We start from the raw sequence: 26,411 nt of genomic DNA, 5'->3' as shown, positions 1-26,411 counted from the left end.
TACAGGCCTCTCTCATCTTTTTAAGTGGGAGAACTTGCACAATTGGTGGCTGAATAAATACTTTTTTGCCCCACTGTATATGTGTGTAAACCTTATTAAAGTGACTAGTGTTCCATTATTAACGTGCCCAGTGATTCCATGTCTATGTATGTAGGGCAGCAGCCTCTAAGGGGCAGTGTTGAGTAACCTGGTGGTAGCCAGCTAGTGATGGCTATTTAACAGTCTGATGGCCTTGAGTTAGAAGCTGTTTTTTCAGTCTCTCGCCATTCAAAAAACTCAAGGACACTGTGCTACAGCAAAGACCATAAAACAGAAACAAGAATAATACAATAAAAGGAATAAAAGCTACATAGCTTAAGCCAGGGTTGAGGGCATAAAAACCTCCACCCCAACATATTTGAACATGCAACATTCTAATCTGTAGTCAGCACGAGTTATTGGTTGACCACCAGATATGCAGGGGAGGCATGGTATAATTGAACTGTTCCATAAGACAATTCCTCACCATCGGAACGTGCTTCCCCCCTGGCACAAAAGGAATGTGACAGCACATCCAGAGCCCGTATGGCACCCACTGGCAATGTTGAGTCTATAATATTTTGGGTTGCTCCAACCAATCATATCAGTTCTTGCTACCAATAAATTACTAAGAATTCCCCTCGCCAATGAATCAGAGACAGGTGTTGTGTAATTGGTATGTCATCAGACTTTTAATCTGACTTTCCAGGCTTCACATCACTGTTCAGGCAATGCTTTGACATTTACTATTTCCTGATACATTTCCTGCGTTGGGCAAAGAAGGCAGAGTTTGCATGTGTTAAAAACTTTGCAGACAGCAAAATGCTTACTCAGAGTATGCTGTGCAAATGCTATCCTTCAACCAAGATATCAACTTAGGCATTGATTGTATTCAAGGTACTTATAAGGACTGATACACTGTGTTAAATGTGATAAGGTAGATAGATATCAGAGCACTTAACTCCTTTTGAACAATTCATGGTATAGCTACAGAAACACCAGCACAAACAAGTTAACCTGATCGTGACTGTAATGAATTTTTAAAAATTATTTTCTGACAATTGTTTTTTTTTTTACAATGAGGCTAAATCTTAAATATTAGTAATAATAACAGATTCCAATATACTAAAACAAATACGGTAACATGCTGAAAAGTACACTTGATTTCTTAATAATTACTTGTTATATGGTTGCATTGTACTACATTATTACTATTATCAATTACGCTACACCAAGTACCAACATTTTTGCTAGGCAGACCATGGGGTTATACAGGTCTGTTTCAAGCCTGATGTTCAATTTTAAATAGACCCCTTGCCCCTTACCCTCTAGTTGTCACACCCTGACCTTGGAGAGCCTTTTAATTTCTCTATTTGGTTCGATCAGGGTGTGATTTGGGTGGGCATTCTAGTTTTTCTATTTCTTTGTTGGCCGGGTATGATTCCCAATCAGAGGCTGTCTATCGTTGTCTCTGATTGGGGATCATACTTAGGCAGCCTTTTTTCCACTTTTAGTTTGTGGGATCTTGACTACGTTTGTGTGTAGTTGCTTTCTGCACTGCATGCAGCTTTACGGTCGGTTTTGTATTTTGTTGTTTTTTCGGTGTCATTTAACCTCTCTGGGATATGCAGGCTAGCGTCCCACCTGGCCAAAAGCCAGTGAAAATGCAGAGCGCCAAATTCAAATGAATTACTATAAAAATAACATGAAATCACATATGTAAGATACCAAATTAAAGCTACACTTGTTGTGAATCCAGCCAACATGTCAGATTTCAAAAAGGCTTTTCGGCGAAAGAAAACTATTCTATTATCTGAGGGTAGCACCTCCGTAAACAAAGAGAGAAAACATATTTCAACCCTGCAGGCACGACACAAAACGCAGAAAATAAAAATATAAATCATGCCTTACATTTGACGAGCTTCTTTTGTTGGCACTCTAATATGTCCCATAAACATCACAAATGGTCCTTTTGTTTGATTAATTCTGTCGATATATATCCAAAATGTCCATTTGTTTGCCACGTTTTATCCAGAAAAACACCGGTTCCATCTTGCGCAACGTGACTACGAAATATCTCAAAAGTTAGCTGTAAACTTTGCCAAAACATTTCAAACTACTTTTGCAATACACCTTTAGGTATTTTTTTTACGTAAATAATTGACAAATTGAAGACGGGATGATCTGTGTTCAATACATGAGGAAAACAAACTGAACCTAGCTTTCTGGTCATGCGCCTCTATCAAACAGTACACTTGAAGTGACCCTCGTTTTGAACAGGGCTACTTCTTCATTACACAAAGGAAAATCCTCAACCAATTTGTAAAGACTGGTGACATCCAGTGGAAGCGGTAGGAACTGCGAGAAGGTCCCTAAGAAATCTGGATTCCCAATGAAACCCCATTGAAAAAAGAGTGACCTCAAAAACAAAATCTGAATGGTTTGTCCTCTGGGTTTTGCCTGCTAAATAAGTTCTGTTATACTTACAGACATGATTCAAACAGTTTTAGAAACTTCAGAGTGTTTTCAATCCAAATATACTAATAATATTAATATCTTATCTTCTGGGGATGAGTAGCAGGCAGTTGAATTTGGGCATGCATTTCATCCGGACGTGAAGCGCGGTGGCTAGGAAAAACTCCCTAGACAGGCCGAAACCTAGAAAGAAACCTAGAGAGGAACCAGGTTATGAGGGGTGGCCAGTCCTCTTCTGACTGTGCCGGGTGGAGATTATAACAGAACATGGCCAAGATGTTCAAATGTTCATAAATGACCAGCATGGTCAAATAATAATAATAACAGTAGTTGTCGAGGGTGCAACAGGTCAGCACATCAGGAGTAAATGTCAGTTGGCTTTTAATTGCCGATCATCTGGTCTGGGACAGGTAGCACGTCCGGTGAAGAGGTCAGGGTTCCATAGCCGCAAGCAGAACAGTTGAAACTGGAGCAGCAGCATGGCCAGGTGGACTGAGGACAGCAAGTAGTCATCATGCCAGGTAGTCCTGAGGCATGGTCCTAGGGCTCAGATCCCCCGAGAGAGAGAAAGAAAGAGAGAGAATTAGAGAGAGCATACTTACATTCACACAGGACACCAGATAAGACAGGCAAAGTACTCCAGATATAACAAACTGACCCTAGCCCCCCGACACATAATCTACCTCAGCATAAATACTGGAGGCTGAGACAGGAGGGGTCAGGAGACACTGTGGCCCAATCCGATCATACCCCCGGACAGGGCCAAACAGGAAGTATATAACCCCACCCACTTTGCCAAAGCACAGCCCCCACACCACTAGAGGGCTATCTTTAACCACCATCTTACCATCCTGAGACAAGGCCGACTACAGCCCACAAAGATCTCCGCCAAGACACAATCCAAGAGGGTGGCGCCAATCCAGACAGGAAGATCACGTCAGTGACTCAACCCACTCAAGTGACGCACCCCTCCTAGGGACGGCATGAAAGAGCACCAGTAAGCCCGTGACTCAGCCCCTGTAATAGGGTTAGAGACAGAGAATCCCAGTGGAAAGAGGGGAACCGGCCAGGCAGAGACAGCAAGGGCGGTTTGTTGCTCCAGAGCCTTTCTGTTCACTTTCACACTCTTGGGCCAGACTACACTCAATCATATGACCCACTGAAGAGATGAGTCTTCAGTAAAGACTTAAAGGTTGAGACCGATTTGTCTCACATGGGTAGATAGACCATTCCATAAAAATTGAGCTCTATAGGAGAAAAGCCTGCCTCCAGCTGTTTGCTTAGAAATGTATGGCAGGACAAAATCGGAAAGATAGGTAGGAGCAAGCCCATGTAATGCTTTGAAGGTTAGCCGTAAAACCTTGAAATCAGCCCTTGCCTTAACAGAAAGCCAGTGTAGGGAGGCTAGCACTGTCAGGATTCTAGCAGCTGTATTTAGCACTAACTGAAGTTTATTTAGTGCTTTATCTGGGTAACCGGAAAGTAGAGCATTGCAGTAATCTAACCTAGAAGAAACAAAAGCATGGATACATTTTTCTGCTTCATTTCTGGACAGAAAGTTTCTGATTTTTGAAATGTTACGTAGATGGAAAAAAGCTGTCCTTCAAACAGTCTTGATATGTTCATTAAAAGAGAGATCCAGGTCCAGAGTAACGACGAGGTCCTTCACAGTTTAATTTGAGACGACTGTACAACCATCAAGATTAATTGTCAGATTCAACAGAAGATCTCTTTGTTTCTTGTGACCTAGAACAAGCATCTCTGTTTTGTCCGAGTTTTAAAGTAGAACGTTTGCAGCCATCCACTTCCTTATGTCTGAAACACAGGCTTCTAGCGAGGGCAATTTTGGGGCTTCACCATGTTTCATTGAAATGTACAGCTGTGTGTTTATTTTATTATTTATTTGACCTTTATTTAACTGGCAAGTCAATTAAGAACAAATTCTTCTTTTCAATGACAGCCTAGGAACAGTGGGTTAACTGCCTGTTCAGGGGCAGAACGACAGATTTGTACCTTTTCGGCTCAGAGGATTTGAACTTGCAACCTTCCGGTTACTAGTCCAACGCTCTAACCACTAGGCGACCCTGCCACCCCATCATCAGCATAGCAGTGAAGGTTAACAATATGATTTCAAATGACATCCCCAAGAGGTAAAATATATAGGGAAAACAATAGTGGTCCTAAAACGGAACCTTGAGGAACACCAACATTTACAATTTACAGGACAAACCATTCACTGAGACAAACTGATATCTTTCCGACGCATAAGATCTAAACCAGGCCAGAACTGGTCCTTGTAGACCAATTTGCGTTTCCAATCTCTCCAAAAGAATGTGGTGATCGACGGTATCAAAAGCAGCACTAAGGTCTAGGTGCACGAGGACAGATGCAGAGCCTCGGTCTGACGGCATGAAAAGGTAATTTACTACCTTCACAAGTGCAGTCTCAGTGCTATGATGGGGTCTAAAACAAGACTGAATCATTTCGTATACAGTGTTTGTCTTCAGGAAGGCAGTGAGTTGCTGCGCAATAGCTTTTTCTAAAAATGTTGAGAGGAATGGAAGATTCGATATAGGCCGATAGTTTTTATATTTTCTGGGTCAAGGTTTGGCTTTTTCAAGAGAGGCTTTATTACTGCCACTTTTAGTGAGTTTGGTACACATCCGGTGGATAGAGAGCCGTTTATTATGTTCAACATAGGAGGACCAAGCACAGGAAGCTGTAACGGGATTCTTCCGTTGAAGGAGAGGCGGACCAAAATGCAGCATGGTGATAATTCATGGGTCTTTAATAAAGAAACTATACATGAATAAACTACAAAAACAAGAAACGTGAAAACCCGAAACAGTCCCGTGTGGTACAAATACTGACACAGCAGACAGGAACAATCATCCACGAACCACTCAAAGAATATGGCTGCCTAAATATGGTTCCCAATCAGAGACAACGATAAACACCTGCCTCTGATTGAGAACCACTCCAGGCAGCCATAGACTAATCTAGACAACCGCACTAACCACTATCCCATAATCTACAACAAACCCCTAGACAAAACACACCACATAAAATAACCCATGTCACACCCTGGCCTGATCAAAATAATAAAGAAAACACAAAATACTAAGACCAGGGCGTGACAGAAGCAGCTCTTTCAGTAGTTGGAATAGGGTCCAGTATGCAACTTGAAGGTTTAGAGGCCAAGATTATTTTCATCATTGTGTCAAGCGATATAGTACTAAAACATTTGAGTGTCTCTCTTGATCCTAGGTCCTGGCAGAGTTGTGCAGACTCAGGACAACTGAGCTTTGGAGGAATACACAGATTTAAAAGAGGAGTCCGTAATTTGCTTTCTAATGATCATGATCTTTTCCTCAAAGAAGTTCATGAATTTATTACTGCTGAAATGAAAGACATCTTCACTTGAGGCATGCTGCTTTTTAGTTAGCTTTGCAACAGTATCAAAAATACGTTTAGGATTGTTCTTATTTTCCTCAATTAATTTGGAAAAATAGGATGATCGAGCAGCAGTGAGGGCTCTTCGATACTGCATGGTACTGTCTTTCCAAGCTAGTCGGAAGACTTCCAGTTTTGTGTGGCGCCATTGCCATTCCAATTTTCTGGAATCTTGCTTCAGAGCTCGGGCATTTTCTCTATACCAGGAAGTTGGTTTCTTATGACAAATGCTTATAGTTTTTAGGGGTGCAACTGCATCTATGGTATTGCGCAAGGTTAAATTGAGTTCCTCAGTTAGGTGGTTAACTGATTTTTGTCCTCTGAAGTCCTTGGGTAGGCAGAGGGAGTCTGGAAGGGCATCAAGGAATCTTTGTGTTGTCTGAGAATTTATTGCACAACTTTTGATGCTCCTTGGTTGGGGTCTGAGCAGATTATTTGTTGCGATTGCTAACTTAATAAAATGGTGGTCCGATAGTCCAGGATTATGAGGAAAAACATTAAGATCCACAACATTTATTCCATGGGACAAAACTAGGTCCAGAGTATGACTGTGACAGTAAGTAGGTCCAGAGACATGGTGGACAAAACCCACTGAGTCGATAATGGTCCGAAAGCCTTTTGGAGTGGATCTGTGGACTTTTCCATGTGAATATTAAAATCACCAAAACTTAGAATATTATCTGCTATGACTACAAGGTCTGATAGGAATTCAGGGAGCTCAGTGAGGAACGTGTATATAGCTCAGGAGGCCTGTAGCTTTAAAAAAGTGATTGAGTAGGCTGCATAGATTTCATGACGAGAAGCTCTAAAGATGAAACGTCTTTTTTTTTTTGTAAATTGAAATTTGCCATCGTAAATGTTAGCAACACCTCCGCCTTTGCGGGATGCACGAGGGATATGGTCACTAGTGTCACCAGGATGTGAGGCCTCATTTAACACAGTAAATTCATCAGCCTTAAGCCATGTTTCAGTCAGGCCAATCACGTCAAGATTTTGATCAGTGATTAGTTCATTGACTATAACTGCCTTTGAAGTAAGGGATCTAACATTAAGTAGCCCTATTTTGAGATGTGAGGTATCATGATCTCTTTCAATAATGGCAGGAATGGAGGAGGTCTTTATTCTAGTGAGATTGCTAAGGCAAACACCGCCATGTTTAATTTTGCCCAGCCTAGGTTGAGGCACAGACACGGTCTCAATGGGGATAGCTGAGGTGATTACACTGACTGTGCTAGTTGCAGACTCCACTATGCTGGCAGGCTGGCTAACAGCCTGCTGCCTGGCCTGCACCCTATTTCATTGTGGAGCTAGAGGAGTTAGAGCCCTGTCTATGTTCGTAGATTAGATGAGAGCACCCCTCCAGCCAGGATGGAGTCCGTCACTCTCAGCATGTCAGGCTTGGTCCTAGCTGATTTACACACTGAAACTATGTTGCGCTTGGTGACCTCTGACTGTTTCATCCTAACATCGTTGGTGCCGACGTGGATAACAATATCTCTCACTCCCCCCCAACCTTCAGCCCACCACTAGTACAACTGAAACAAAAGATAGATCAATTAATTATGGGGACTTCTCAACCTTGCGCTTGACTTGGTAGAATGGTCACCATATTCTTTACATCTATCCCATTTCAAGGTCAATCTCAATCAAATTATAATATATTGGTCACATACACATGGTTAGCATATGTTATTGTTAGTGTAGCAAAATGCTTCTATTTCTGACAGTGCAGCAATATCTAACAAGTTATCTAACAATTCCACAACAACTACCTAATACACATACATCTAAGTAAAGGATTGGACTAAGAATATATACATATAAAAATATATAGAGGAACAATAAGCAATCTCCACAAGTATATAGGGAGTTTGGTGGTAGGAGAAAGGTGCTAGCTAGGATGCAGGGGCTAGTTGTAGGGGATGTACTGAAGAGGCTAAGGGGTGACTAATGCACCCATCTCTATGGTTTCACCAAATTATCAATTTCAGTGTCAGTTTCACTAAATGATTACAGCCCAAAACAGACTTGCTTTTTTTATTGTCAGCATATCATGTCTTAAAACAAGGACATATGAAGTTTATCAGTGTTTTTGTTAAGGCAGTGGAAACCCATGTTCAAACAAGTGATTGAGGCTGATTGAGTTTTGCTGCGGAATGGGAAAGTCTTAGAGATATGAGTGAGCTAGGAGTGGTCGTTGAGCGTATAAAAGGGTTCAGCAGCCCATGGAGCAATGTACAGAGCAACCATGGGCAAACTACTCATCTGCGTTGGTAAGTGGAATTTATTTTGGCTTATTTAGCTTATAACTGTACTATTGCTCTTTATTTCAAACATGTTATTTACATTTTCATTGTAATTAAAATTACCAACATTCAGACATACTATGCTCTATGCTAAGGCTTTGGCTCCCTGTGGAGAGAATTGGCCACTGACGAATGTCCTCTAGCTATGCATTTTGTCAATGCTACTGTGTTCAATGTCTGTTTCTAAGGACTGAGGTTGCCAGCACCATGACCCATCTATATTCATGTCTGAGGGGAAGAACTGCACTTTATATCATGATCATTACAGTTCTGAATTATGTTGACTTTAAAAAAAGTTTAATGTAACATAAAATCTCTCCCTTTGTCTTTCTCCTTTCTTTACTTCTGTCTCTCTCGCTTTCTCTCACCATTCTCCTTTTCTCGCTCTCTAGGACTGGCTCTCCTGCTGCATGCACAGCTAGGTAAGTTTTAAGTACATTTAATTTACATTTAGCCAGCAGCTTAATAAGTAGCTAATAAGAGAACTATAACTCAACTTACAGAGCATGACAACCATCACTCTAAAACTGCCTAACTCCAAACTCTAACATTACTACTACCCTTCCATAGGATCCTCCTACATCCTATCCTGTTATTTCACTAACTGGGGCCAGTACCGGCCAGGAGCCGGCAAGTATTTCCCCACCAACGTGGACCCCTGTCTCTGTGACCATCTGATCTATGCCTTTGCCGGCATGGCCAACAACGAGATCAAGACCTATGAATGGGACGATGAGAAACTCTACGGACAGTTCCAGGCTCTCAAGAACCAGTGAGAGAGAGACACACACATGCACAAACACGCACACACAAACACACACTCAAGCAGGCATGCACACATGCACATACGCATGCATGCATGCAGGCACGCACACACATAGACAAATGCAGGCAAACACTTTCTCATTCAGGCATGTACACTCCACAGGAGGTTTGTGGCACCTTAAGTGTGGAGGACGGGCTCGTGGTAAGAGCTGGAGCAGAATTAGTGGAATGGTATCAAATATGTGAAACACATTGTTTCTATGTGTTTGATGCCATTCCATTTCCCCCATCCCAGACATTTTTATGAGCTTTCTTCCCCTCAGCAGCCTCCCGTGGTGCACACATGCACGCCTAAGCCAGTAATAACCCTAAGTCTTGTATTTGGTAACAGGAACAGCAACCTGAAGACTCTGCTGGCCATTGGAGGATGGAATTTTGGCACTCAGCCGTAAGTGGAGATGCATATAAACATGCAATTGCACACACACATTTACACACACACCCTGTGTCTGAGCTGTGTGTGTGTACCCAGGTTCACAGCAATGGTGTCCAGTGCAGCCAACCGCCAGACATTCATCAGCAGCGTTATCAAGTTCCTGAGGCAGTACCAGTTTGACGGCCTGGACATTGACTGGGAGTATCCCGGATCCAGAGGCTCCCCACCCGCAGACAAAGCCAGATTCACCACCTTGCTGCAGGTTAGACTCAAACACCCACACCACACACACACACACACACACACACACACACACACACACACACACACACACACACACACACACACACACACACACACACACACACACACACACACACACACACACACACACGAATGAACAAACACATGTATAAACACCCACACACGCAGATTAACAATCACACATACAGACACACACACACGCACAAAATAGCTCATGCACACACAAATGAACACACAGACAAGAATGAATGCTTGAACACCCACATGAACACACACATCCCTCTGTGCACTGTCTCCATCTAGGAGCTGATGGCTGCCTTTGAGGCTGAAGGAAAGAACACCAACCGTCCTCGTCTGATGCTGACTGCAGCTGTTTCTGCCGGAAAGGGAACCATCGACTCCGGATACCAGATCGCCGAGATTGGATCGTCAGTACATACACACTGGATCTCATTCATACATTATTTGTACATTAAAACATGCATGATCTATCAAATACTTCTTGGCATTTTGGAAACTCTCTTTCTCCCTCTCTTTCTCTCCCTCTCTCTCTCTCCCTCTCAGGGTGTTGGACTATCTGCATGTGATGACCTATGACTTTCATGGATCTTGGGAACACAACACTGGAGAAAACAGCCCTCTCTACAGAGGACCAGCTGATCAGGGAGATTACATCTACTTCGATGTGGTGAGTCTCTCTCTCCATGCTCATCTCTTCCTCTCTGTCTTCCTCGGCTCATTTATCTCTTCCTGCCTATTTAGTTTTGAGCTGAGAGTGAGTTCCACATTTCTTAATAATTATTCTCTCTCCAGTGTTCTCACTACTACATACTTTGTGTGTTCTCAGGACTATGCTATGAAGTACTGGAAGAGCAGTGGTGCCCCCGCTGAGAAGCTCCTGGTTGGATTCCCCACCTATGGCCACACCTTCAAGCTGGCCAGTGGCTCTAACACTGGGGTAGGCGCACCGGCCAATGGCCCCGGCCCGGCCGGACCATTCACCAGACAGTCTGGCTTCCTGGCCTACTATGAGGTAATTGACACAGGATTAAGATAGGTCCGAAATTACACCCTATTCCAATCCCTACACAGTGTACTACTTGTCTGCTCTTGTCAAAGGAAGTGTCCTGGGGAACAGGGTGTCATTTTGGACGCAAACCCAGTGTATGTTTTTGAGTGATTACATTTGCAGCTTCCTGAATCATGCAACTTGCAACCCTAACGTGTGTGTGTCATTAGATCTGCACCTTACTGAAGCAGGGAGCTACCCAGGCCTGGGACTCTGCCCAGATGGTGCCCTACGCCTACACCCAGCAGAACATCTGGGTTGGATATGACAACGTCAAGAGTTTCCAGAACAAGGTCTGTGTTTGTGGGGGTGTTTGTCTGTTGGAGGAAATATATAACTAGGGAGTAATGGCGTAGCATCCTACTCTGTTACAATAAGCCTAATAATATATGGAATTCAACAGTAGCTTTTTTCTTCGTGATTTACAGTAGTGAGTGCATACATTTTGTTATAGGTGACCCCAGCGAGAATCGAATCCACCATCCTGTCAATGAAAGATCCATTCCCTACCAACTGAGCAACATAGGGCAAATTATGAAGTTCTATCACCTATACATATTTATCCAATTTCACCCTGTTAAGTAAACCCTCCTCTCCCCTCTCTGTCTCCCTTACAGATCGAGTGGCTGAAGAACACTGGCTTCGGAGGAGCCATGGTGTGGAGTCTGGATCTGGATGACTTCTCTGGAACCTTCTGTGGACAGGGCAGATACCCACTGATCAACACCCTCAAGTCTGGACTGGGAACCGGAGCCGGTGAGTGACACAGACACATGCATGCCTGCATGCACACACAAACATTCAACAGCAATCCTCTCTATCACTCTATCACAATGTCGTTGAAATTATCTCAAATGATCTCAAACCCTTTTCCCCACTCCTATGTCCTCCATCTCTCCCAGGTTGTGCCGCCCGTACGGTCCCCATCGCCCCAGTGACCCCTACCCAGCACCCACTTAACCCCCCACAGCCCGGCGGTCAAGGTGGCAGCAGCAGCGGTGGCAGCAGTGGCGGTGGCAGTAGTAGCAGCGGATCTGGCTTCTGCGCCGGGAAGGCTGACGGAATATACCCTGACCCCACCAATTCCAACCACTTCTACAATTGTAGCCAGGGCAAGACCTACGACCAGCAGTGTGCTGCCGGCCTGGTTTTCGACACTAGCTGCAAGTGCTGCAACTGGGCCTAAGAAACCAGAATTCCCCTTATTAATGAAGGAGCTGGGTCTAAAGGTTATGTGGTTGTTAGGGCCACTGTTGTCATGTCCTATTCTAACATCAGCTCCATTTAACATGTCAAATCCACTCTAATAAACTCCCAACATATGAATGCATCCTGCTGTCTCAGAAATTGTATTTATTCCGCTCTGTGTGGGTTTGAGGTCAACTTCATTCCACTTTGAGCAGAATCACCTTGAATCCCACATAGCTAGTCATTATCTGAACAAGATTAGCAATTCTGCTCCTCGCCGTTCTCAAACTGATTCCCTCAAACACCTTTTGTCAGTTTAGTTTTTATACAATTCATTCCACCACAGAGAATCGCAGTAAAATATAAGTCCTTTACTGCAGTCAAACTTTACCAGGCTGACAGACACGGTATAAAGCACGCAGAGCTTAGACTGACTCATCATTAACATGACATAATGATAGGCTCACCATTTGTCTTTTTAACTACCATTTCATCCAAATTCAAAAATAGAAGACACACATTTCAAAACTGTTCTTTTTGAAATGCTGAAAAGGAAGAATCTATAGTAAATGTTATTTTCTTTACAGAATTTGAATATAACTTGACATGCACATTGTTTTATTTAAAATCAAATCAAACTCTTGGTCACATGCACCGAATACAACAGGTGTAGGTAGACCTTACAGTGAAATGCTAATTTACAAGCCCTTAATAACCAGTTAGAGCTAGGCAGAATACTGCCCCCTTTGGAGGAATTGCGTGCCCATAGTAAACAGAAAAAAAAGCTGTCCAAAATTGCTAATATATGCATATAATAATTATTATTGAATAGAAAACACTCTAAAGCTTCTAAAACCGTTCAAATGATGTCTGTATGTAAAGCAGAACTCACAGGGCATCCATTCTCCCAAACACTCTGTCAGCAGTAAAGTTGGGCCAACTTTGACATCATCGCCCCCACCCTTCCCAACCAGCTACGGATCTGTGAACAGTTTCTATGTCTTCAGCGCGATGTCTCCTTTCAATGGGGCGTTTCATTGTGAAAATCGCGTGCTCTCTCACCCTTTGGCGGGCTAAAACATTCGGGTCACGCGAAAATACATGCACTCTCATGCGCACGTCGCGTCTGGAGATCCCTTTGTTCCAGGAATCATTACACGATGTGAGTTTGTCTGTTCGAGTTGAGAATTGTTTTGCACGTTTAGAACATCCTAAAGCTTGATTCTGCACTTCGTTTGACCAGTTTAGTCGACATATAATATGTAATTTTGAGGTTTTGATGCGCAACACCTCGAATTTGGCTGCATTTCAGCCGGAATTTGTCGCGTTTGATAACCCAAAGACGCAGACTTGAAAGCCAAACGCTGTTTTTGGTAAGTATGACTCCTTGCACGACTTCTGAACGAAGACCATCAATGGTAAGGGAATATTTATGTGGTAATTTTGTGTTTCTGTTGACTCCAACATAGCGGAGAAATATTGCTAATGTCTGAGCTCAGATTATTGCCTAGTGAACGAATTCTGTAACGTTAAAAATAAATGTAACACAGCGGTTGCATTAAGGAGCAGTGTATCTTTCTAACTATATGTAGAACATGTATATTTAGTCAAAGTTTATGATGTGTATTGCTGTTATCTGGTGGAGTTATCATAATTTCTCCGGACATTTTAGTAGCATTTTTTGAACATGTCGTCATTGTAAACAGAGATTTATGGATATAAATGGCATATTATTGAAAAAAACATAAATGTACTGTGTAACATGTCCTATTACTGTCATCTGATGAAGATTTTCAAAAGGTTAGTGAATTATTTTTATTTTAATCCTGCGTTTGTGATTACATCTTTTGTTCGACAAAATGGCTATTTAAATTAGCTGTGTCTTTGGTGGTGGTTTGACATAAATATGTGCTATGTTTTCGCCGTAAAACATTTTAGAAATCTGACTCGCTGGGTAGATGAACAAGGTGTTTATCTTTCATTTGAGCTATTGGACTTGTTAATGTGTGGAGGTTAAATATTTCGAAGAATATTTTTGCATTCTGTGCGCCACTGTTTCAGTTGAGCGGGGGGTTGGTACCCCTTGGGGAACCTGTACCGCTTGCCATGCGGTAGCAGAGAGAACAGTCTATGACTAGGGTGGCTGGAGTCTTTGACAATTTCTTGGGCTTTTCTCTGACACCGCCTAATATACAGGTCCTGGATGGCAGAAAGCTTGATGCCCCAGTGATGTACTGGGATGTACGCACTACCCTCAGTAGCGCGTTATGGTCAAATGCCAAGCAGTTGCCATACCAGGCAGTGATGCAACCGGTCAAGATGCTCTCGATGGTGCAGCTGTAGAACTTTTTGAGGATCAGGGGACCTATTCCAAATCTTTTCAGTCTCCTGAGGGGGAAAATGTGTTGTCGCTCCCTCTTCATGACTGTCTTGGACCATGATAGTTCGTTGGTGATGTGGACACCAAGAAACTTGAAACTCTCAACCTGCTCCACTACAGCCCCATCAATGTTAATGGGGGCCTGTTCGGTCTGCCTTTTCCTGTAGTCCATGATCAGCTCCTTTGTCTTGCTCAAATTGAGGGAGATGTGGTTGTCCTGGCACTACACTGCCAGGTCTCTGACTTCCTACTTATAGGCTGTCTCATCGTTGTCAGTTATCAGGCCTACCACTGTTGTGTCGTCAGCAAAATTAATGATGGCATTGGAGTCGTGTTTGGCCACTCAGTCGTAGGTGAACAGGGAGTACAGGAGGGAACTAAGCATGCAACCCTGAGGGGACCAAGTGTTGAGGATCAGCATGGAAGACGTGTTTTTGGCTTCCCTTACCACCCTTACCATCTGGGGGTGGCAAATCTGGAAGTCCAGGATCCAGTTGCAAAGGGAGGTGTATAGTCCCAGGGTCCTTAGCTTAGTAATGAGCTTTGTGGGCACTATGGTGTTGAACGCGGAGCTGTAGTCAATGAACAGCATTCTCACATAGGTGTACCTTTTATCCAGGTGGGAAAGGGCATTGCGGAATGCGATTGATTACGTCATCTGTGGATCTGTTGGGGCGGTATGTGAATTAGAGTGGGTTTAGGCCAGTGATAGTTAATTGTATTGTTAACAAATGACAAGAACATCATATGTGTATGAATGAAATTCAGATAATGAGTGGAATATTTTGTTATAAACTCAGCAAAAAAAAAAGTTATTTCACTGTCAACTGCGTGTATTTTCAGCAAACATAACATGTGTAAATATTTGTATGAACATAACAAGATTCAACAACTGAGACATAAACTGAACAAGTTCCACAGACATGGGACTAAAATAAATGAAATAATGTGTCCCTGAACAAAGGGGGGTCAAAATCAAAAGTAACGGTCAGTATCTGGTGTGGCCACCAGCTGCATTAAGTACTGCAGTGCATTTCCTCCTTATGGACTGCACCAGATTTGCCAGTTGTTGCTGTGAGATGTTACCCCAGTCTTCCACCAAGGGACCTGCAAGTTCCCAAACATTTCTGAGGGGAATGGCCCTAGCCCTCACCCTCCAATCCAACAGGTCCCAGATGTGCTCAATGGGATTGAGATTCGGGCTCTTCGCTGGCCATGGCAGAACACTGACATTCCTGTCTTGCAGGAAATCACACAGAGAACGAGCAGTATGGCTAGTGGCATTGTCATGCTGGAGGGTCATTTCAGGATGAGCCTGCAGGAAGGGTACCACATGAGGAAGGAGAATGTCTTCCCTGTAACGCACAGCGTTGAGATTGCCTGCAATGACAACAAGCTCAGTCCGATGATGCTGTGACACACCGCCCCAGACCATGACGGATCCTCCACCTCCAAATCGATCCCGCTTCAGAGTACAGGCCTCAGTGTAGCGATCATTCCTTCGACGATAAACGCAAATCCAACCATCACCCCCGGTGAGACAAAAACCTTGACTCGTCAGCGAAGAGCACTTTTTGCCAGTCCTGTCTGGTCCAGCGACGGTGGGTTTGTGCCCATAGGTAATGTTGTTGCCGATGATGTCTGGTGAGGACCTGCCTTACAACAGGCCTACAAGCCCTCAGTCCAGCCACTCTCAGCCTATTGCGGACAGTCTGAGCACTGATGGAGGGATTGTGTGTTCCTAATGTAACTCGGGCAGTTGTTGTTGTCATCCTGTACCTGTCCCACATGTATGATGTTCGGATGTACCGTCCCTTTGCAAGTGTTGTTACACATGGTCTGCTACTGTGAGGACGATCAGCTGTCCATCCTGTCTCCCTGTAGCGCTGTCTTAGGCATGTCACAGTACAGACATTGCAATGTATTGCCCTGGCCACATCCGCAGTCCTCATGCCTCCTTGCAGCATGCCTAAGGCACGTTCACACAGATGAGCAGGGACCCTGGGCATCTTTCTTTTGGTGTTTTTCAGAGTCAGTAGAAATGCCTCTTTACTGTCCTAAATGTTCATAACTGTGACCTTAATTGCCTACCGTCCGTAAGCTGTCTTAACGACCGTTCCACAGGTGCATGTTCATTAATTGTTTATAGTTCATTGAACAAGCATGGGAAACAGTGTTTAAACCCTTTACAATGAAGATCTGTGGAGTTATTTTGAGAATTATCATTGAAAGACAGCATCCTGAAAAAGAGATGTTTCTTTTTTTGCAGAGTTTATATAACTCAGGTAATTTAAGCAATTTTAACACTTGAGCAATAAAGCACGAGGGGGTGTGGCATTTAAGTGATAATTCCCTCGAAGCCGGTGTTTGGAGGATATATTGGTACGGGTGTTGCTAGGCCCAAGACGAAGTCAGGTTACCAACATATTCAAATAATGATTGACATATTTTAACTCGGCGATTGAGCGACGCAGTGGACTATGGCACTGCATCACAGTGCTGGAGTCATCACTACAGACCCGGGTTCGATCCCAGGCTGTGTCACAACCAGGAGTCCCATAGGGCGGCACACAATTGGTTAAGTGAGGGTTTGGCCGTGTTAGGCCGTTATTGTAAATTTAAATTTGCTCTTAACTGACTTGCTTGGTTAAATTAAGATAAATAAAAAACACTATTTAGATGAATTTATTCATACTACTTCATCCTTCCATGAGATATAGTCCTGACATGAATCTAAGATTGCTACCCAAGTTGGCTAGTCATTCGTTCTATCGGTTCAGTTGCCAGAGATGCGACAAAGTCGTTAATTATTTTTGTTCTGTATCTATGAACATGACCCCCCAAACATGGTTTTACCTGTTTTCTATTGACATTTCTTTGTTTAAATCCATAAAAATAATGCCAGCTGATTCATGATTTCGATTGGCTGAGAAAAGCTGTCTGCCTGTCTGTCTTGTCCCGAATCCTGACACATTCATTACTATGGGACAGCTGGAGATTGAAAGTCTACGTGTTTTTTATAGTGGAGATCAAGTTTATAATTCAACACGGAGTGCCTGTACACAGCCCATGGCCGTGGTGTACTGGCCATATACCACAAACCCTTGAGGTGCCTTATTGCTATTATAAACTGGTTACCAACATAATTAGAACAGTACAAATAAATATTTTGGCATACCTGTGGCATACGGTCTGACATAACACAGCTTTCATCCAATAAGTATTCAGGGCTTGAACCACCCAGTTTATAGTACGCTACAATTCCAAATGGTAGCACATGAGTGACTCTTGCCACTTTGTCCTATTGAAGCACACTGGCAGATGGAGAATGATGATGTAGTGCAGCCACATCCATATATGACTTGATTCCCTTGAGCACAGCACTTAACCCTACTTGCTTCTTCTGTAAGTCGTTCTGGATAAGAGTGTCTGAGTGTTGAGCACAGCACTTAACCCTACTTGCTTCTGTCAGTCGTTCTGGATAAGAGTGTCACAGCTAAATGACTAAAATGGAAATGGAAACATAAATTGGTGTCAATTTGATACATTTATGACGTATAAAATATAGAAATGTACAGTGTTCATAACCAGTCGCTGCATGCATACATTAGCCCTTGATCAACACTATAGTTTCGGTCCCTCAACCAATACCTTTCACAACATGTCTCACACAGACACATGGACCCTCTCCTAACTAACCCATCATATCCAGACTCAATAATCAGAACAGTGGGGTATGATGTTTACATACAAATCGTGGTAAATAAATTCAAAACATGAGGATGTGATATTCACATCCTTATGGGAAGTCACATGGGTGAGATATTTGCTTCCTAGTGTGAAGCCCCGGCCACTCAGAACAATGGGTGTGAAATGTACATCTTGGTATGACCTCCCACCCCCTAATAAATCACAAGATTTGTCAACCAAGCATTTTTAGAGTTGAACTGTCCAGACCCACATCACCAGCCTCTCCCCAACAATACACACAAACACACAGACCTCCATCCTGACTAGCCCATCACAACTTCAAGCCTTCTCACTTAAGAAATGTGGACAAAGGAGTATAAGTGTTATGCCAAGACACGGAACTCTCATCCTAACTAGCCCATCACATCAACCCCTACGGTGTCACCATAGGCCCCAATACAATAGCCCCTTGTTCAACACAATAGTCTCTGTCACCCCACCAACACATTTCACAACATGTCATACTGTAATCAGAACAGTGGGGTGTGATGTGTATATACTCTCTCCTCTTCCATCCTATCATCTCTTCCCTCTGCTCAAACCTTCTCCAACCTATCTCCTGATTCTGCCTCCTCAACCCTCCTCTCCTCCCTTTCTGCATCCTTTGACTCTCTATGTCCCCTATCCTCCAGCCCGGCTCGGTCCTCCCCTCCCGCTCCGTGGCTCGACGACTCATTGCGAGCTCACAGAACAGGGCTCCGGGCAGCCGAGCGGAAATGGAGGAAAACTCGCCTCCCTGCGGACCTGGCATCCTTTCACTCCCTCCTCTCTACATTTTCCTCCCCTGCCTCTGCTGCTAAAGCCACTTTCTACCACTCTAAATTCCAAGCATCTGCCTCTAACCCTAGGAAGCTCTTTGCCACCTTCTCCTCCCCCCTGAATCCTCCCCCCCTCCCCCCTCCTCCCTCTCTGCAGATGACTTCGTCAACCATTTTGAAAAGAAGGTCGACGACATCCGATCCTCGTTTGCTAAGTCAAACGACACCGCTGGTTCTGCTCACACTGCCCTACCCTATGCTCTGACCTCTTTCTCCCCTCTCTCTCCAGATGAAATCTCGCGTCTTGTGACGGCCGGCCGCCCAACAACCTGCCCGCTTGACCCTATCCCCTCCTCTCTTCTCCAGACCATTTCCGGAGACCTTCTCCCTTACCTCACCTCGCTCATCAACTCATCCCTGACCGCTGGCTACGTCCCTTCCGTCTTCAAGAGAGCGAGAGTTGCACCCCTTCTGAAAAAACCTACACTCGATCCCTCCGATGTCAACAACTACAGACCAGTATCCCTTCTTTCTTTTCTCTCCAAAACTCTTGAACGTGCCGTCCTTGGCCAGCTCTCCCGCTATCTCTCTCAGAATGACCTTCTTGATCCAAATCAGTCAGGTTTCAAGACTAGTCATTCAACTGAGACTGCTCTTCTCTGTATCACGGAGGCGCTCCGCACTGCTAAAGCTAACTCTCTCTCCTCTGCTCTCATCCTTCTAGACCTATCGGCTGCCTTCGATACTGTGAACCATCAGATCCTCCTCTCCACCCTCTCCGAGTTGGGCATCTCCGGCGCGGCCCACGCTTGGATTGCGTCCTACCTGACAGGTCGCTCCTACCAGGTGGCGTGGCGTGGAGAATCTGTCTCCTCACCACGCGCTCTCACCACTGGTGTCCCCCAGGGCTCTGTTCTAGGCCCTCTCCTATTCTCGCTATACACCAAGTCACTTGGCTCTGTCATAACCTCACATGGTCTCTCCTATCATTGCTATGCAGACGACACACAATTAATCTTCTCCTTTCCCCCTTCTGATGACCAGGTGGCGAATCGCTTCTCTGCATGTCTGGCAGACATATCAGTGTGGATGACGGATCACCACCTCAAGCTGAACCTCGGCATGACGGAGCTGCTCTTCCTCCCGTGGAAGGACTGCCCGTTCCATGATCTCGCCATCACGGTTGACAACTCCATTGTGTCCTCCTCCCAGAGCGCTAAGAACCTTGGCGTGATCCTGGACAACACCCTGTCGTTCTCAGCTAACATTAAGGCGGTGGCCCGTTCCTGTAGGTTCATGCTCTACAACATCCGCAGAGTACGACCCTGCCTCACACAGGAAGCGGCGCAGGTCCTAATCCAGGCACTTGTCATCTCCCATCTGGATTACTGCAACTCGCTGTTGGCTGGGCTCCTGCCTGTGCCATTAAACCCCTACAACTCATCCAGAACGCCGCAGCCCGTCTGGTGTTCAACCTTCCCAAGTTCTCTCACGTCACCCCGCTCCTCCGCTCTCTCCACTGGCTTCCAGTTGAAGCTCGCATCCGCTACAAGACCATGGTGCTTGCCTACGGAGCTGTGAGGGGAACGGCACCTCAGTACCTCCAGGCTCTGATCAGGCCCTACACCCAAACAAGGGCACTGCGTTCATTCACCTCTGGCCTGCTCGCCTCCCTACCACTGAGGAAGTACAGTTCCCGCTCAGCCCAGTCAAAACTGTTCGCTGCTCTGGCCCCCAATGGTGGAACAAACTCCTCACGACGCCAGGAGAGCGGAGTCAATCACCACCTTCCGGAGACACCTGAAACCCCACCTCTTTAAGGAATACCTAGGATAGGATAATGTAATCCTTCTCACCCCCCTTTAATGATTTAGATGCACTATTGTAAAGTGGCTGTTCCACTGGATGTCATAAGGTGAATGCACCAATTTGTAAGTCGCTCTGGATAAGAGCGTCTGCTAAATGACTTAAATATACAATGTGGTAATGCCCCGTCCACTCAGAACAATGGGTATGATATTTACTACATCCTGGTGTGTCCCGCCCCCCTCATAAATCAACGAGTTGTGAAAGATAGTTAGACAAGAGCCACCCTACTCATAGGCATAAACTTATGAACAACTGCATTAGGACTTAACCACACTTTGGAGTAGACAGATGCAAACTGAACAGGAAGAGTGTACTGATCCCCAACGCGCTTGGCCGACGCAAAGGTCATGAGCAGGGCAGTGTTGTAGGAAAGGACCTTCAGGTCCACAGACTCCAATGGTTCAAACGGAGGCTCATACAAGGCGTCCAGGACCAACGGCAGGTCCCAGGTCGGTGTCATACGCCTAGACTCTATGGTCCGGGCTTTTGAGGAACCACACCACCAGAGGATGAGATCCCAGGGTAGAGCCATCCCTACATGAAACGCCAGAATGGCTGCCATAAAAATCTTAAACCTTCATGGGTGCCAAATTCTCCCGTGCGCCTGGGACAATACATCAGGAAGAAACGGAACCACCAGGCGGATGATCTCCGGGAACCAGGGTTGTCTGGGCCCGATCCCATATCTCTGCTCCATCCGAGGGGTGCGGTCTCCACTCCATAGAGATAGGACCACCTGGAAAGTTGATCCGCACACACGTTGCGAGATTTTTTTTATTTTTAATTAAACATTTTTATTTCACCTTTATTTTACCAGGAAGGCAGGTTGAGAACAAGTTCTCATTTACAACTGCGACCTGGCCAAGATAAAGCAAAGCAGTGTGACACAGACAACAACACAGTTACACGTGGAGTAAACAATAAACAAGCCAATAACACAATAAACAAGTCAATGACACAGTAGAAAAAAGAAAGTCTATATACAGTGTGTGCAAAAGGCATGTGGAGGTAAGCAATAAATAGGCCATAGGAGCGAAAAATTAGGATTGATAAATGAGCATATGATGATGTGCAAGTAGAGAGACTGGTGTGCAAAAGAGCAGCAAAGTAAATAAAATAAAAACAGTATGGGGAGGAGGTAGGTAGATTGGGTGGGCTATTTACAGATGGACTATATACAGTTGCAGCGATCGGTTAGCTGCTCAGATAGTTGATGTTTAAAGTTGGTGAGGGAAATAAAAGTCTCCAACTTCAGCGATCTTTGCAATTCGTTCCAGTCACTGGCATCAAAGGACTGGAAGGAAAGGCGACCAAATGAGATGTTGGCTTTGGGGATGATCAGTGAGATATAACTGCTGGAATGTGTGCTACGGGTGTTTGTTGTTATCGTGACCAGTGAAATGAGATAAGGCAGAGTTTTACCTAGCATAGACTTATAGATGACCTGGAGCCAGTGGGTCTGGCGACAAATATGTAGCGAGGGCCAGCCGACGAGAGCATACAGGTCTCGGAGGTGGGTGGTATAAGGTGATTTGGTAACAAAACGGATGGCACTGTGATAGATTGCATCCAGTTTGCTGAGTAGGGTATTGAAAGCTATTTTGTAGATGACATCGCCGAAGTCGAGGATTGGTAGGATAGTCAGTTTTACTAGGGTAAGTTTGGAAGCATGAGTGGAGGCTTTGTTGCGAAATAGACGCCGATTCTAGATTTGATTTTGGATTGGAGATGTTTAATATGAGCCTGGAAGGAGTGTTTACAGTCTAACCAGACACCTAGGTATTTATAGTTAGGTATCACCCGGTATTTATAGTTATGTAACACCCGTCCAGGGTGGTAATGCTACTCGGGCGGGCGGGTGTGTGCAGCGAACGGTTGAAAAGCATGCATTTGATTTTACTAGCGTTGGAGTTGGAGACCACGGAAGGAGTGTTGTATGGCATTGAAGCTCATTTGGAGGTTAGTTAGCACAGTGTCCAAGGAAGGGCCAGATGTATACAGAAAAGTGTCGTCTACGTAGAGGTGGATCAGCGAATCTCCCGCAGCAAGAGCGACATCAGTGATAAATACAGAAAAAAGAATCGTCCCGAGAATTGAACCCTGTGGTACCCCCATAGTGACTGCCAGAGGTTCGGACAACATGCCCTCCGATTTGAAACACTGAACTCTGTCTGCAAAGTAGTTGGTGAACCAGGCAAGGCAGTCATTAGAAAAACCAAGGCTATTGAGTCTGCCAATAAGAATACGGTGATTGACAGAGTCGAAAGCCTTGGCCAGTTCGATGAAGACGGCTGCACAGTACTGTCTTTTATCGATGGCGGTTATGATATTGTTTAGTACCTTGAGCATGGCTGAGGTGCATCCGTGAATGGCTCAGAAACCGGATTGCACAGCGGAGAAGGTATGGTGGGATTCGAAATGGTCAGTGATCTGTTTATTAACTTGGCTTTCGAAGACTTTAGATAGGCAGGGCAGGATGGATATAGGTCTGTAACAGTTTGGGTCTAGGGTGTCACCCTATTTGAAGAGGGGGATGACTGCGGCAGCTTTCCAATCTTTAGGGATCTCGGACGATATGAAAGAGAGGTTGAACATGCTGGTAATAGGGGTTGCAACAATGGCGGCAGATAGTTTTAGAAAGAGAGGGTCCAGCTTTTGCAACTCTTTCAGACTGCTGAATGGATTTGGGTGAAGGAGAAGCTGGGGAGGCTTGGGCGAGTAGCTACGGGAGGGCAGAGCTGTTGGCCGGGGTTGGAGTAGCCAGGAGGAAGGCATGGCCAGCCGTTGAGAAATGCTTATTGAAATGTTCGATTATCATGAATTTATCAGTGGTGACAGTGTTACCTAGCCTCAGTGCAGTGGGCAGCTGGGAGGAGGTGCTCTTGTTCCTCATGGACTTTACAGTGTCCCAAAATGTTTTGGAGTTAGAGCTACTGGATGTGAATTTCTGCTTGAAAAAGCTAGCCTTTGCTTTCCTGACTGACTGCGTGTATTGGTTCCTGACCTCCCTGAAAAGTTGCATATCGCAGGGACTATTCAATGCTATTGCAGTCTGCCACATGATGTTTTTGTGCTGGTCAAGGGCAGTCAGGTCTGGAGTGAACCAGACGGGGCGGGAGGGGAACGGCACCTCAGTACCTCCAGGCTCTGATCAGGCCCTACACCCAAACAAGGGCACTGCGTTCATCCACCTCTGGCCTGCTCGCCTCCCTACCACTGAGGAAGTACAGTTCCCGCTCAGCCCAGTCAAAACTGTTCGCTGCTCTGGCCCCCCAATGGTGGAACAAACTCCCTCACGACGCCAGGACAGCGGAGTCAATCACCACCTTCCGGAGACACCTGAAACCCCACCTCTTTAAGGAATACCTAGGATAGGATAAGTAATCCTTCTCACCCCCCTTTAAGATTTAGATGCACTATTGTAAAGTGACTGTTCTACTGGATGTCATAAGGTGAATGCACCAATTTGTAAGTCGCTCTGGATAAGAGCGTCTGCTAAATGACTTAAATGTAAATGTAAATGTAACCAAGGGCTATATCCTATCCTGGACTTGCGTGTTATAAACAAGATCTGGGGAGATACGTTGCCCTGAGTAACAGGGAATTCACACCGCTCCACACAAGCAGCACCCTACACAGGGCAATGTCCCCAATCACTGCCCTGGGGCTTTGGCATATTTTTTTAAACCAGAAAAAAAAGTCCCTCCTACCATCCCTCTTACACCACTTCCAGCAGTGTCTGGTCCCCTATCCAGGGACCAATCAGGACCAACCCTGCTTAGTTTCAGAGGCAAGCCAGCAATGGGCTGCAGGGTGGTATGCTGTTGGCACCTAGTTTCTTGACTCCGCCACGACCAGCCAATCGCCCAGAGAGGCAAATACTCGGATCCCCTGGCACCACACCGGTCACAAAGCCGCTTCCACCACTATAGAAAAGGTGCAGGCAATAGGTAGATGGTGAGGATGTATAGCACATCAAAATATGTTTCCTTCAGATCTATGGACATGAACCAATAGCGGGTGAAGTGTGAGCGTTTTGAGGTGTTTGTTTATAACACGCAAGTCCAGGATAGGATGCAACGTTAAATATCTCTTGAGAACTAAGAAGTACCGGCTGTACCAACCGCTCTGTACTTCTGACACGGGGACCAACTGAATACCCTACTTTTGAAGGAGAGAGAAAATCTCCTCTCTCAAGACAGACGCTAGGACCTTGGGGACCCAATGATGTAATGACACCACGAAAATGAGGAGGAAGCACAGCAAACTGCAGACCCTACCCCCTTGTCACAGTTTTCATCACCCATGGTGAAACTCTGTATGCCCCCCACTGGACGGAGCACGCTGCCAGTCTACCATAAATTAGCTCCTGAAGGGGTAAAAGGCCAACCTGACTACTGGGATAATATATATTATTATATTTTGTTATGCTTGTTTTCATATCCACCACTCTTGACAATCGTGTGTCCGAATGTGGGGAAGGAACTGTGCATTCTGATACCAGGCAAACACCAGCTACGGGGACCTCTGCAACAAGTCACTCGCCCCCATTGACTGAGCCACTTGGGAGCACTATTAGAACAGTATATGCTTGGGGATGAAGGCCCAGAGCCATACAAACTTGTTGGCAAAACTGGCGCATCCAAGTACATCTGCCTGTCCGTCTCAGTAATCCCAAGAACCGGTGCTGTTTACTCTGAAGCACCATGCTAGGATTATCCCCCTTTTTAGCCTCTGGAGCTAAGTAACTCGCAACTCATCGGCAAAGTCTTTAAACAGGGATATGTGACACTTCAAAGTTGCATGGACAAGAGGTAAATACCTCCCCCAAACCTGGAGTAACTCCAAATCCTCCATAGCCAATCAGGGATAGTACATAATCCCTGGAATCCGGACTCTGAAACTAACAAAGAAACACTCCAGGCAACAGGACAGCACTCGTGAGTATCTTTAATTTTCCTTGTGAAACCACATGCCCTAGGCAGGGTTTGAGATTCAAACACAAATGTAATCCAAGCAAGGAAGCGTTAGCTACACATGCAGAGCATAAAGTAGTTAGCTTTTTAGCAAACACAAAAACTAATACCAAGACCCAAAACTCGCAACATCTAGGGGGACTAGTACTTTCTCCCCATTAACAGATACTTACAGTTTTTTTCGATTGCTAAACGACAGTGGACACAACTGGAGTCACATGTGCAAAACTCTAACTACAGTCTGCACAGCAGCAGTTCATGTGGACCAAACTCTAGTTCGTTTTTCATTGCTTGAACACAGTTTTCAAAACTCTACACACTTATCCCATGACTTTAACCACAACCTGCACAACACTGTGGATTTACAGCACTTTGTTAAAATGCTAACACGCTGCTGTCAAAACTGTGAACCACACATTCAAAACGGAATAGATTTCAGCCTTGTTCCTTTCAAACACTGCTGATTGCAATTTCAGCTGAAAGGCTAAGCAGGTGTCTTGTTTTAGACTTGTTAGTGAACACACACACATATTACAGTATATATAGGTAGAGCTCAGAAAGACTCATTTTGGAAATGGAACAAGGAAGATGGGTTCGTGGAGGGAGAAGGGTGGCAGGGAGAGGGCGGATGCGTGGAGTAAGACAAAGAAAACAAAGAGCTGTTATTTCAGATGAAATAAGGGCTACACTTATAGACCATGTCA

The 26,411-nt window shown here is 44.8% G+C and overlaps 1 protein-coding gene across 6 annotated transcripts in view; it reads left to right on the top strand.

Moving 5' to 3' along the window:
• The window catches only part of LOC118388815 (acidic mammalian chitinase-like), a 72,241-nt gene extending 60,125 nt beyond the window's left edge, over positions 1–12,116 (top strand). For 3 of the 6 annotated variants that reach the window (XM_052527096.1, XM_052527094.1, XM_052527091.1), the window contains exons 5-11: positions 9,550–9,715; positions 10,021–10,145; positions 10,282–10,405; positions 10,565–10,750; positions 10,957–11,079; positions 11,404–11,542; positions 11,689–12,116. In XM_052527096.1, coding sequence (XP_052383056.1) covers positions 9,550–9,715; positions 10,021–10,145; positions 10,282–10,405; positions 10,565–10,750; positions 10,957–11,079; positions 11,404–11,542; positions 11,689–11,972 — 1,147 coding nt within the window. In that variant the 3' untranslated portion in view covers positions 11,973–12,116. Of the gene's footprint in view, positions 1–8,129; positions 8,220–8,644; positions 8,675–8,822; positions 9,025–9,408; positions 9,466–9,549; positions 9,716–10,020; positions 10,146–10,281; positions 10,406–10,564; positions 10,751–10,956; positions 11,080–11,403; positions 11,543–11,688 lie in introns of those variants that run through there. The other 3 variants (XM_035778297.2, XM_052527092.1, XM_052527093.1) reach the window with 3 other exon arrangements.
• Positions 12,117–26,411: the final 14,295 nt, after the last annotated feature.

This window comes from Oncorhynchus keta, chromosome 10, assembly GCF_023373465.1.
Source record: "Oncorhynchus keta strain PuntledgeMale-10-30-2019 chromosome 10, Oket_V2, whole genome shotgun sequence".
Classification (NCBI taxonomy): domain Eukaryota; kingdom Metazoa; phylum Chordata; class Actinopteri; order Salmoniformes; family Salmonidae; genus Oncorhynchus; species Oncorhynchus keta.
This window is presented reverse-complemented; position numbering and strand designations above follow the sequence as displayed.